The sequence below is a fragment of the Adiantum capillus-veneris genome, chromosome 14 (assembly GCF_014529385.1).
Source record: "Adiantum capillus-veneris isolate H3 chromosome 14, ASM1452938v2, whole genome shotgun sequence".
Lineage (NCBI taxonomy): Eukaryota > Viridiplantae > Streptophyta > Polypodiopsida > Polypodiales > Pteridaceae > Adiantum > Adiantum capillus-veneris.
Genome location: NC_140944.1, coordinates 120,816,222 through 120,829,693, shown reverse-complemented (window position 1 = coordinate 120,829,693; position 13,472 = coordinate 120,816,222). Strand labels below are relative to the sequence as shown.

The 13,472-nt window shown below is 43.9% G+C and overlaps 1 protein-coding gene across 1 annotated transcript; it reads right to left on the bottom strand.

Annotated features, from left to right (window-relative positions):
- Positions 1-10,727: 10,727 nt before the first annotated feature.
- LOC147443035 (Eukaryotic aspartyl protease family protein) lies at positions 10,728-13,124 on the bottom strand. Its single transcript, XM_086528980.1, has one exon. The coding sequence runs from the start codon at positions 12,796-12,798 to the stop codon at positions 11,275-11,277; it is 1,524 nt and encodes a 507-aa protein (XP_086385106.1). The 5' UTR covers positions 12,799-13,124; the 3' UTR covers positions 10,728-11,274.
- Between the last annotated feature and the right edge of the window lie 348 nt (positions 13,125-13,472).

Here is a 13,472-nt window from a genome sequence, read left to right as displayed (position 1 = left end):
TGTAAGCAGAAAAATCTGAACATACTACGAAAGCATAAGAATCCTGCACAAAGTTTGCAGACTCTTCTTTAGTTGTAGAAGAATCACCAGAAGCTGAAACAACCAAACTTGACTCTTTCTTCTTTTCTTTAGCAATTCGCCTTTTACACTCACTAATGTAGTGACCAGGTTTCTTGCAGTAGTGACATTTACCTTTCTTCTTGGACTTGTCGGAATCACCTTTAGACTTCTCTGAAGACTGTCCTGTACCAGACTTGGAGTGATGAGCACTCTCTTTACCCTTGTTTTTGTTATGTACAACAAGAGCATGATCCATACCATCCACCTGTAAAGACTTGTTCTTCCGTGATTGATCCTCCTGCAATAGCAAAGCCACTAACTCTTCAAAATGAAGAGGCTCAGGATTAGCTCGCAAAGACAGAGTCAAAGACGTCTGAAAAGTCAAATAAGATGGTGGTAGTGAATTGAGTGTTTTGGAACCAAGTCCTTCTCTGGAATCACTTCATCAATGCTAAGCAATTGCTCTTTAAGATCCCTTATTTTTTTAAGATGCTCGACGATATCGTCACCTTCGTCCATCTGTATTTTGTCAAGTTGTTTCTTCAAAAACTCTATTCTGGCAGCGTTTCTTCCTCCAAACATAGCTTGTAGAGTGTTCCAAGCATCCTCAGAAGTTCTGCAAGATCTGATATGTGTTGTGATTGTCCTCTTTATGGTTAAGGCAATCACAGCCATAGCTTGTGCATCTTTAGTATCCCATTTCTTTTGCTCTGGAGTGACTTGTGAGGGTCCTGCATCAACAGCTGCACCACGACCAGGCGTGGCAGGTGCAATGCTACCTGGACGAACTTCATCTCCAGATACATAATCCCACAATCCTTTACCAACCAAAACATTTTTGGCCATAAAAGACCAAAGAGAATAGTTGGTACCATCCAATTTGTCTTCGGATGTAAACGCACCAAAAATCTCTTTCTCCGTAGATTGAGCCATACTGTGGATGCACACAAGAGAGCAAAAGAACCTCCAAGAGATTCACAAATCTCCTCTCCAATGCAAGAAAAACTCTACACAAAATCTCAGCACAAAGCTAAGATAAGCTGCTTCCCAAAAGAACTGTTTACCTGAAGAATCTGTCAAAAAGCACACCCTCTTGATCTAAACGCCTCCGAAAAGTAACTTCTGCTACGCTGCTCAAAAAAAAATTCTGAGGGCTCGAACGGCTTCAAAAGGGGGGTAAAACTTCAGGCCACCCAGGTCACCTGCTCAAAATACTCCCGGAACGTTGAGGATGCTCCCACGAGCAAATTTTCCGAAAACTGCCTGAAAACTGCGATTGCGCACGCGGACGCGAAAACGCAAGTAGAGGCTCTGGAAATCACCTTGCTCTGATACCAATTGTTGAAGATGATGAAACAGGAAACAGAAGGAAGACAGCAACTCAGAGTAGGAAGAAGATGGAGAAGGAGAAGACACAGAGCTTGGGTACGAGATCTCTGTAGTCTATCTCTCTGTATTAGAATAATAGAGTATATACAAACTCAGAGCTACAAAGCTTATATGAGACCCTAAGAGATAAGGTGTCCTTTCACACCAGATGTCCAGGGGGAAAAACCCAGTGGGAGAAAAGTGCCCCTTGTGAAGCGCGTATACACACTAACACTACTACATGTCTACATAAGCAGGTTTTCATGCATTGAAATACCTACAATACTATTATACAAAAAAATCCTTTGTAAATATTAGAAGAGGATCACGGTGTGCAGAGTATGTAAATGAATCACCATAACGTTATTGGCGCGTCGTGATCCAATGATAGTATTTGAATGGTGAAATGATCTTTTACATTTTGAAGCACAATCCCTAAACACAACTAAACTAAGGACATAATGCAACTGAAGAGATTGACTTTACCTTTACCAGGACTAGACATTGTTGTTGGAGTAGAGATTCAGGATTGGGAATGTAGTTTTGGGTCTTCAAGCTTCTGATTCCTGCACCTTGAAGGATGCAGAGGCCTTCTTAGGTGTCTCTTTCTCACTCCCTCACTTTCTCTCTCTGTCTCTCAAGCCTCTATCTCTGTCCCTCTCGAGCTCTGTAATTAGCTTGACCACACGAGTTAATATCTCTCTCTCTCTCTCTCTCTCTCTCTCTCTCTCTCTCTCTCTCTCTCTCTCTCTCTCTCTCTCGGTCTGTAATTAGCTTGACCATACGAGTTAATCTCTCTCACTCTCTCTCTCTCCCTCTCTCTCTCTGTGTCTGTCTCTAGCCTCTATCTCTCTCAAGTTATTCTCTCTCTCTCTCTCTCTCCTCTCCCCTTTTCATGCAATAATAGATTACCGTTGGCGTTTTTAACGATGCGAGCCGCATATATTGAACACGTGTTACAAGGACATGCATTTAATGGGAGGTACGACCAAATAAGTGATTTTTAACAACCCAAAAATATGTGTATATTTATAGTAACAAATGCACACTTGATTTCATGATGAGAGAGAGAGAGAGCGAGGGGGAGAGAGAAAAAATCCGACATAGACGACCTCTGCGAGAAGGAGAGAGAGACAGCTAACGGAAAAGACGACCTCTGCGAGAGATAGAGAGACACCTACAGCCGAGACATCCTCTGCAACCAAGGCGCAAGGCTCCGTTTTCTTCCATTTGAATTCCACCAAGAGAGGTATTTCCATAGTGGTTTTTAAAGATGAAGAGAAAAAAAGAGATAAAGAGAGAGAGAGAGAGAGAGCTAGAGTTTCTAATTGTCTGTTGGGTTTGGAAGAGAAAGACAGAGAGAGATCAAGAGAGAGAGACTATGAGAGATAGTATTTTTGAAGCCTTGCTTGGTTTGAAAGAGGAAGATACATGGAGAGAGAGAGAGAGAGAGTGATAGAGAGAGAGAAAGAGAGGGATGTCACAAAATGGATCATAGCACGCGATAGATTGTTCTCTTTTCTTGTTTTTGTGCCCGCGCACCATGATCCATACAGAGAGAGAGAGAGAGAGAGAGAGAGAGAGAGAGAGAGAGAGAGAGAGAGAGAGAGAGAGAGAGAGAGAGAGAGAGAGAGAGGAGAGAGAGACAGAAAGAGAGAGAGAGAGAGAGAGATAGAGAGATAGGGGAGAGAGAAAGAGATAGAGATAGTATTCTACATCTCAAGATTACTACTTTAGACTCAATTTAATAATCAATAAATTTTGGGGCTTGCTGCCTAAAAGGCATGAAGTAAAATTTCAAATTTTCCTCCTTCCACTTGTGGATCACGACGCGCAATAGGCTATTAGCCCATGTCAAACCTGAGCCCGCGCGCCGTGATCCACAGAAAAAGAGAGAGAGAGAGAGAGAGAGAGAGAGAGAGAGAGAGAGAGAGAGAGAGAGAGAGAGAGAGAGAGAGAGAGAGAGAGAGAGAGAGAGAGAGAGAGAGAGAGAGAGATCCTTTGCATTTTTCTCTTCCAGTGGAATGGCAAGAACCAAGGCAACAGCAAGGAAGACAGGGAAAGAACCAGGGCTTGCAAAGAAAGCATGTGGAAGGTGTGCTAGTAAGAAGAAAACTTCAGGTAAACCAATGAAGATATTGAAGGGACCAAGAATGAAGAATATTCAAAGAAACATGGGTTTATTTAGGGAGATCGGGAAAGCTTAGAAATGTATTGAGCTTTGTGTCCCTAAACTTCCTTTCCAAAGAGCAGTAAGGCAAATCTGTGAGGAATCATGTGCTGGTAAAATGAGGTGGAAGGTTGTGCCCTACTGTGTCGTCAAGAAACAGTAGAATATTTTTTATTGGAGTATTTTAATGATATTACCATTGTTGCTACTCATGCTCATCGGGTGACAATAATGGACAAGGACAGTGAGACTCTCAAGAGAGTGAATTGGAGATATGATAAACTCTTTATCCCTAATGAGTTTATTGATCCAAAATGAAAGATATACTGCTAATACCACCACGCCGTCAGGATCAAGGGGTTAAGATTCATGAGGTTACTCATGATGTGAACACCAGAGCCAGAGTTGAGCAAGAAGAAAGACGTCACTCTGAAGCAGAGAAGTTAAAGAGGATACAGTCTGCTGCTCTGATGAAGAGACCATAGGAGAAATTATGGGCAAGTTACCACAGACCTAAATGAAAGAAACAATGATATTTTATATTCCATGACAGAAGGACTGTTAGCAACCATTCCCCTTGTTGATGGTAGTAGGCAATTAGCACTGGACTCTGTTGATATTGGGATATTGAAAGATCCAAATGCACAAATTACCGACTCTATTGTTTATTTATGCCTAAAGTAAGTGCTCTTCTCTACCTTTAAGATCGTTTTTTTTTGTTGTATTTGGCCTCTAATTAAATCCTTGTTTTTTATTGTAGCTTAATAAAGAGCCAGCTCCCTCGAGAAACCCATAATGAAATTTATATTTTAGATCCACAGTTCTCTGTGCCACTCCGAATAAAGAACACCCCTCATGGCACATTGGAGAGATGGTTTGTCCACTGTCCAATGCTTCAGGTCACAACTCTGGTGTTGCCATACAAATCAAATAATCATTGGACCCTTGTATGCATAGAACTGGACAAACAAGTGGTATGGACTATCAACTCCATACAAGCAACACATTCAGAGATAAGAGTGTAAGTGTAAATGCTGATAAAACCTTTAGTGTTTATTTGGGGTATGTCTGATGACCTGAATATTGTTAATAACAAATAACCTTCACTGTTCATAGATGTGTAAAAAGATTAATTCATGTCTATGGAAGGCTTTGTGGAAATCATGAACTCTACAAGTCCACCTTTAAAGCTGTCAAAGTGCCTAATCAGACAGATCCAAATTCCTGTGGTTGGAGATGTCTTCTCCATGCAGAGTACATACTCCAGAGTTTTTTTTGCTTTGAATCCATTTATGTCAAAGGTATTTCCTTGCTATGGTTTGGACCAACTTGGTGCTATTATTAATTAAAGTATTGACCACAAGTTAACCTAATTTTGCAGAATGCTCTGGAAAATTATACATTGGAATATTTACAAAGGTACCGCGCTTCAATGATTCAACATCTACTATCTCTTTCAACCCCAAGAGTTTTAGATGCAGAAGACAGTTTTGTCGACGACCATATTATAGCTTTAACAATGACCGGTGAAGAGGAAGTCATGCCAGTTTCCACCACTGGAAACCAAATCCCTAAAATTGACCCCATATTAAAGGAAAAGACACTGGTAAGCTTTGCAGTTGGAGTGGTTGAATCCGAAGTTGGGGTTGATCAATGTGAAGTAGACCAAGCCCCTGAAAATGCAGATGTAAAATGCTCCTCAGAGACGAGGAATGCAACAGAGGTTCTAGGCCAAGCAGAGGAGGATAAGGGAGTGCCTATTATTGTGGCACATGATGCGGGTCATGATCAAAATCAGGGAGACCAATCTCCTGTAATTGCAGATGTGAAGAGCTCTTCAGAGCCGAGAGAAGATACAGAGTGTCTTGACCATGTAGAGGAGGAGGCCAATATTGCAAATCAAGGCCATGAGCAGACAACAGAACAGGTTAACCATTCAGCCATGGAAACACAAGATTCATGTACTGCACAACCACAAGAGGTGGATACCCTTGGAGATACGGAAGGAAACATCGACACTCAACAACAAAATGTCAACATTAGAAATGACTAGTATGGACTCTTGCTTCAAGTAGATATGGTTGTTCCGATAATATCCATTGTACTTAAATAATATACGCTTTTTTGTTTCTAACTACTTATATGTATGCACACAATGATTGCAAAAACTGATTATCTTGGATCTCGATGGATTGTTGCTGCTACGACAGCCGTACAGTGTACATACAGAGTTCTCCGATTTACGTAGTTTTCGCTTGGGAAACATCAGAGTATTAATTCGACCAGGCACAAAGGAATTTTTGAATTTCTTGATTCCACGGTTTAGAGTTTCTATTTGGTCTTCAATGCAAGCCCAAAACCTGAATCCCCTTGTTACCATAGTTTGCAATTTGGCTGAAATCCAGAGATCGAATTTTTATTTTGTGTATAGTCAAAGAAATTGTAACACCATTACGGGACATTTCCACCCAACTAAAGCTAATGTACCACTTTTCTACAAGCCCTTTGAATAGATCAATGTGCCTTATGATGCTCTCAATACTTTGTTGATTGATGACACACCACATAAGGGTTTACTTAATCCACCCGGCACTACTATTTCTCCACCTTCATTTGAAGGGCATCTTCACGATTTTTACTTAGAGGACATTTTGGTCCCATACCTGCAAGCAATGTACTTAAGCCCATTGAGATCATCGGAATTTGTACTTACAAATTTACTTAGTAATTCACTGTTTATACCTTAAATTGATATTGTCTACCTGTCTATGTGTTTCGAATACTCAGAGAGAGAGAGAGAGAGAGAGAGAGAGAGAGAGACTTAATTAAGCAAACACTTGATATTAAGATTAAACTAGTCAAAAAGATTACATTTTGTTGAAGCCATCCAGGGATGATTACATGGGCACAATTTGAATACGGCCAGAAAGATCTCCACATAAAAAATGCTTCTCCCTTCGTTGCATTACTCTTCGTCCGCACAACAAGAAATAAAAGTTTACAGAGTCAATGTCGGCAGTCTCCTCCACTATGTCATGTCGAAGTTGCAAAAGATTGCATTGCTACCTTATTGTAATTAGTGTCATAAGATTTAGGTCTTTGTCCACCACTTCCACGTCTATAACAGCATTGTTTGCCAAACTTGCTGCCTCTTGATCCATAGGCACATAGCAACCTTCAACAATGTGAGAACGCTTGTACCAAAAGGAGATTATTTATGTCTGTGTCACAAGCATATACTTGACAATGAAAGTGTCAAGAGCAATCTCGCAACATATGCCATCTATTTCTTTCACATACCACCCTCCATCAAGAAGCTTATCACACAAGAGGGAATCAAATGATTTGTAGAGCAGCATAGTTTTAGCAACATGTACTTTGCAGGTATGAAATAACTCAACAAAGAGACCAATAGGACAAAAATTTGCAAGTTTCACCAATTTAGTGGGTACAGAGTTTCGGAGAGACCTCTCAACATCCCTATAGAGCGTGCTCCTCAATGCCTCACTCATTGCTGTGTCGGGAACGGGCCAATTCACGGAGTTCCAATTGGTTGGTAGTGGAACCTTCACCAGCATTCCTCTCTAATTCCTTTGATTGAGTTGGTAGAAATGGTCATAGAATAAAATACCCTCGTCTGCTAGGCTTTTGCTAGTTCTGCCAGCATATTGCAAGATGCCAATATGAGCATGGGTCACAGAGATGAGACCTATAATGCACTCCAGTGGCTCCCATTCCTCATATGACGAAGGATAAACATCTATGAATGTAATAGAATAGAAATAAATACAAACATCTGTATAACCTAATTATATACCTATGATAAGAGAAGAAAAAAACAGATTCACATTTGAAATGTAAGATAACATTTATAGAGGAGTGCTAAATAATTAACTTACAGTTGCACCATGGAGACATCGCCGCCATTAGCAATCACATCAGAGTGAGTGAAAACATGTTGAACAAAGACTTCTTTCACAGTCTTCTTAACAACCTCGACTTTGAAATCCAGAACTTTTGCTTTCCATGTAGAACAAAATATGTTTGTTTGTTTCGAGCTTTTTCTCCTTGTTGGCTGCATAAGAACCCGATAACCTTTGCTTATGCTCTACTCTTGCCACCTATTATCTGTAGTCAGAGAGTTTAAGATTGAGATAGTGCTTATGCTACTACATGGTCTTCTTGGCACACTAATGGTGAGGCTAGTTGGGGACACTGTAGAGCAACCTCTAGAACTTCTTGGGTGGGTAGAAGATGAAGCCATAGGTAAAATGGAGGGAGAATGAGGTTTGAAGGCCTTTCATAAAGGTAGTGGATATCTTTTAATGAAAGGGAGAGAGTTAGCTATCAATCAGTAGTCAGGTGTCATAAATTTGACGGCTACTAGCAGTGGGCCCTACTTTGCGAGACGAGAAAGTTACCTTATGAAAATGGGACAAAACTCAATATTTTAAAATGTTTTCTTTCATTTTTGTGTTGTTTTCCATGTATTTCTACGTTACGTAAGGTTGCTGCTCATTGGCTGCGCCTTCTTTTCTCTCTTAATGTCTCGCAACAGCCAGCATTCTCTCCTCCTTCCTATTCACTATAGTGCTCCTATTGAGCTGCAGAGCAGGTATCCACGTGTTTGTTCAAAGCTTGCCTCCTTATAGGGCTCCAACGCCAGGCACAAATGCCTCTCGTCCCACTTGTCCCATGCGTGGTAACGAACTGAGCTAAAGTAAGTCGCTGGAATATACTTATTCATCCAGTTCTGGGTTCTTGTCGTCCAAGTCCACTTCTTGAACGGTAGGTTCTTAGGCTTCTTGTTTACCAAGGAGCCTATCCAGGTAGATGAAACCGAGCAGTACTTGTCAAAAGCCCTTGCTCGTTGTCCCCCACAAAAGGCAGGTACGAGTGGTATGTTAAACTCGTGATGGAGAGTTGCCGTCCCTACAGAGGTTGACCTTGCTCCCTTTCCGAGTAACATTCGCATCATGGTGGCGACGAGGTGCTGCAGAGAGTGAAGGACATGCTGATTGTGGGCCCCCATAATTTCCACGCCATAACAAATCACTGGATATACGCACGCCTTAAAAACAGTCAATTGATTTGTCCGCTCCCCAAACACATGCTAAACCGAATTCACCAAAGGCTACTCCACGTTTCAACGATGTCAGTGTCAGACGTGTCATGCACACTCTTTCCATTCGCCTGATGTCACTAGATCGGGCCTCGTGGGGTGGTCTATCCACCCCGCGAGGATGGGGGACCCAATCCCCCCACTTGAGGCAGCCTCAACGAAGGCTAAGGTAAATTCCCCCACCCCATGTAGTGATTCGATCCCCCTGCTTGAGGTGCTTCGCAAGGTAAAATCCCCCACCTCGCGGGATGGTCCATCCACCCCACGCATAGAGGGTCCAATCCCTCTGCTCGAGGTGCTTCGCAAGGTAATAGCTGACTCACCTGATTGTTCCTGGGGTTCGTGCCTCTCGGGTACCATACCTGATTGCCTCTGAGGTTCGTTTCTCCAAGCAAGCATTGTCCGTGTTTGCTGTTGGAGTTCGTCCCTTCCAGTAGAGGTGTGCAGTGTGCTCATAGCACTCACTGAACACAAGTTCGTCATCGCTTTGAGAGTATAGTAAGCTTTGAGAGTATAGATAGCTTTGAGAATAGTTGAGAAATTTGGAGAATTTGAAAGAATAAACGCTAGAAAGCAAGAGCGTTTATATATATGGTTGTACTTTTCATTAAGGGCCCCTAAATACTCTCCCGCAAGGGCTGAGAGAGACCACTTGCTTCCCATCCCCTCGTGGTGCAAGGTGGGCGCCAATTATTTCCCTTCATCCCCTTGTATGGCTGGCAAAGGGGAGGTTTACACAACATACCCCACTTCCGCACTTCGAAAAGTGGAGTTTGGATCTCACCATGGAGTGAGTACTTTTAATTTTTATAGTTTACGACACACTCCTTTCGCACTCGATTGGGGGGTACTGCTCGAGACTCATCCCTTCGTAGCTCAAGGGGAGCCACCACTCGTTTCCCCCCCCCCCCCCGAGCCCTGAGGGGGAGCGCCTTTGACCCAAGTCTGGAGGAAGAAAGCTTTTACACCTCTCTCCCAAGCACCCCGTGGGGTGGGCCCGAGATGTCCAAAACCCTCCCCTCCGGGGCTCTTCGCCAACTTCAAGAAGGTGAGTTACCCCACTCTCCTGAAGTCCTCAAGAAACTTACATTTAGTCCAGGCACAAGGCGTAATGCGTTCAGTACCCATAGGACAAACATCGGGTGTAGTGCGTTCAAAAGCCACAAAGGATTGATTTCCCTCATCCGCTTGGAAGCTAGATCTTCACGGGTTGGGAATCACCCCATCCGGTGGAAGATCCCTACCTTTAGCCCAGGCACAAGGCGTAATGCATTCAGACAACCCTTGGATGTAGTGCATTCAAAAACCCACAAGGGACGTGTTCCTCATCCGCTTGGAGGTTAAATCTTCAAGGGTTGAGTACCACCCATCCGCTAGAAGATCCCAAAGAGGCATTGGAGAGTTCTCAATTAGAATCTAGTCCGGCCACGTGTAGGCGACTCTCCATAGGGACTAGAGAGAGAGAGAGGGAGATTGTTGGATGGAACTTGGAAGGGCTATTATGGTCCATCGATCGCGTTCTACCACCCAACGCATCACCTTCACTAACTCTTTATTATTCTTATCAAAACACGAGAACAAGGAGCTAAAATGTCCTGCAAGAGCTCCACCCACAATATAACCTACTCTCTCTCCCCATGCACACATGCATGCGTCGCATCCTTCATAAGGCTTCTTGTTTCGAGTAGAGATCACTCTCTCCCTATCACCATCTTACTAAGTGTATAAGGCCGACCTTTTGTAGGCCATTATGACTACTCGCCATGCTTGATATGAGATGCATCCACCATGTAGGTGACGTTTGATAACTAAATTGAAGATAAACCATTAGGATGTCCAATGACTTTTAAGAGCTAAACCATCCAACCAAACCAACTGCACATTCATTATTCTTCTTCATCAAAAGTCTCAACGGATTTGAACGCACAATCTAATACCCTTCGATGCAAAGCACAAATATTACAAGGCTGTCCCTGCCAAGGTAGGAAAATTCAATGAAGAGGTATATAAAATGTGAATTGACATGGAGACCTTTTATTCAACAGATGGAGCCAAGGAAGATAAACAGCAGCACTTATTGATAGCGAGTTTGCATGACCGCTCCCGCTTGCACAGCCGGCAACGGCATTGCCTGCCTACAATTCTCTTTGACACAAACAGCATTTGGCCTTTGCCATGTACACAAGAGCTACAAAGCAACACAAAAGAATGGCATTCTCAAATAACTTCAATCCCAGAGTATCAGTGTTTTGATCCCACATACCAATCTTTACAGGGGCACCAATCACACTCTGCAAACATAATGTGCCATCATTGGAGGAATAGGGAAAAGAATTAGAAATGGCGCTCAACCGCAAAAGGCGACGATCATGCAAAACATCCAACAAACCCAAGCTTGTCATGAAAGCAAGTATTGCCAAGCCTGACACAAAACCTATAATGATGAATTCACAAAACAAGAACACTATAATCAGGAGGCCTTTTGTCCTTGGAAACTCCTCGAGAAGATTTTTCTCGCCGCAGAGAACAGTCTAGCTCACTTGCTTTCTCCTCTCTACCGAATCGCTTGCGAACATCGAGTGGGCGCAAAGCTCAACATCGAACCGTCCAAATCGAACCGCATATGAAAGTTCTGCTGGATGAGATTGCCAAGAACAGTAAAACCAAATGGGCCTTCCACCCCTTGGAGGGCCAAGCATTTGAGGCCCCCCGGGATGTCAATGAAAATGTTCGAGGCTGGAGGGGAAAAAACAGCATTGCCCTCTAGCACAATGGAGAGGCTTGGAAGACCAGATAGGTCATTTACACCAGTGGCATTGAAGCAGAGATCAAAGCTCTGGACAGGGTCCACCTGTGGAAAAGGGAATTTATCCACTACTGCATTCAAAATTTCTTGATAGGCAGGCTCGACGAATGTTGTGAGAGTTGTGCCTGAGTCAACGACTGTGCCGCCATTGCCTGTTGCATCGAGCTCCCATACATCAGAAGGAATAGGCAAAACTTGCCCATTCACTCTCACTTCCTGTACATTCACATAGTAAAAGCTCTGTCCGAAAGGATTTTCGACCAATGGGGTCGACTGAAGCGGGGTGAGAAGCTTCGTCGGTGCCGGAATATCCCCTAAAACCAGAAAACTGTTGAGGGTAGGCGTGCCGAAGAAGTCGACCAAACAGTAAGCAAATTTATTCCCCACAACAGAGCCAACCTGTGAAACAAAAGAAATGGGGCCTCTCCCCATGCCCAGCACTCCATCAGAGCCTACAAAGCTCTCCCCCGTGTTGCGAAGACCGCAGCCGAATGCGAAGTCGGGCACCTGTCCGAATTCTTTCAAGTTTGCATCCGAAGAAGAGGAAGAATTCAAGGAGATGGTCTCTGTGGAGAAAATGCCTGTGCTTTCCGAGGTGTCTGTGTATGAGTAGTCATACCTGCATGTGCTGGGGATGCGAAGATTGCAAGAGAAGCTCGGAGGAGCAGGAACAAGAAGACACGATTGCGAAAGGCAGGGGATTGCGCGATACGACGAAGAAGCTCTGATGAGGAATGTGGGCGATGAAGGATCCCCTGTTCCAGCCCTACATTTTCTTCTACAATTCGAGCATCGTACCCACACCAAATCGCTTCCTGTATCTGCAATAAGAAGGAATTGCTGCGGCGGAGTACCAATGGCGAGCTGCACAAAATACTGCCCTGCCCCTTCCGAGGCTCCGGACCTCACCCCTGTTCTGAAGCCATCTCTCGCGTTGCTTGCCGCAATGGCGTCGAAAGGAGCAGAAAAGCGAGACAATGTAGGTGAAGAGTTTCGTCCCCTGCTCAGCGATGAGGCGATGGCGGCGCGGCGAGCTTCGTCGAGCGATTTCGCTTCAGCGAGAAAGTCGAGAGGGGAAGAATGGCGCGAGTAAGGGGCAGGGAGAGAGGTTTTGTGGAGAAGGGGGAGGACGAAGCCGCCGTTAGCAGAAGAAGAGGAGGAGGAGGAGAGTGCAGGCGAGCTATGGAGGAGCTGGAGCAGAAAGAGGAAGAGGAAGGGGAAGAAGGGGTTGCAAGGGAGGGCGCGTTTGCGGCGCCTACTAGGCGCGGCCATGGGAGAGCTCAGCTCAGCTCAGCTTACGAGAACTACAATGCAGGCGGGGGAGTGAGGGGCGCAGGGGAGTGACGCTCGTACGAAGGAGAACGAGCAGGTGGGTCTTGTTGGTCTACGCCCTCTCTCTCACACACACACACACAACAACACAGAGTCTCTCTCTCTCTCTCTCTCTCTCTCTCACACACACACACAACAACACAGAGTCTCTCTCTCTCTCTCTCTCTCTCTCTGCGCTACGCAGCAGAAGCTTCTCTGCTCTCTGGGCACCCAACATATAAGACAGAGCACCCACGTTTGTTTACCGTGCTGCGCGATAAACCACAAAGCTCTTCTCTGCTCTCTCTCTCTCTCTCTCTCTCTCTGCTGCCACCTCCTGCATTTCCCAAATTTTTGTCTCTCCTTAATACTTATCTGAAAATTTTAATATTTTCCTCAAAATTTTCGGATGTTTTGATAATCATTTGGAAATTTCAAATTTTCATATCAGCTCTCTACTCTCAATAGATTTTCTTAATTTCGTCCTTTGGATCCTCTGTGAGGCCGAAATTATCAAAAACTTTTACTATATATTTTTATCTTCAAAAACCCAAATTGGGCTACAAAATAATTGATTTTCCTATGCGCTTGCAGCCCTGCGTGCCATGTGCCCACATCTGAACACCCCTAGGTAC

Bases quoted from the DNA above. Each gene is read 5' to 3' on its own strand.
- LOC147443035 (XM_086528980.1), bottom strand. From the start codon at position 12,798: ATGGCCGCGCCTAGTAGGCGCCGCAAACGCGCCCTCCCTTGCAACCCC.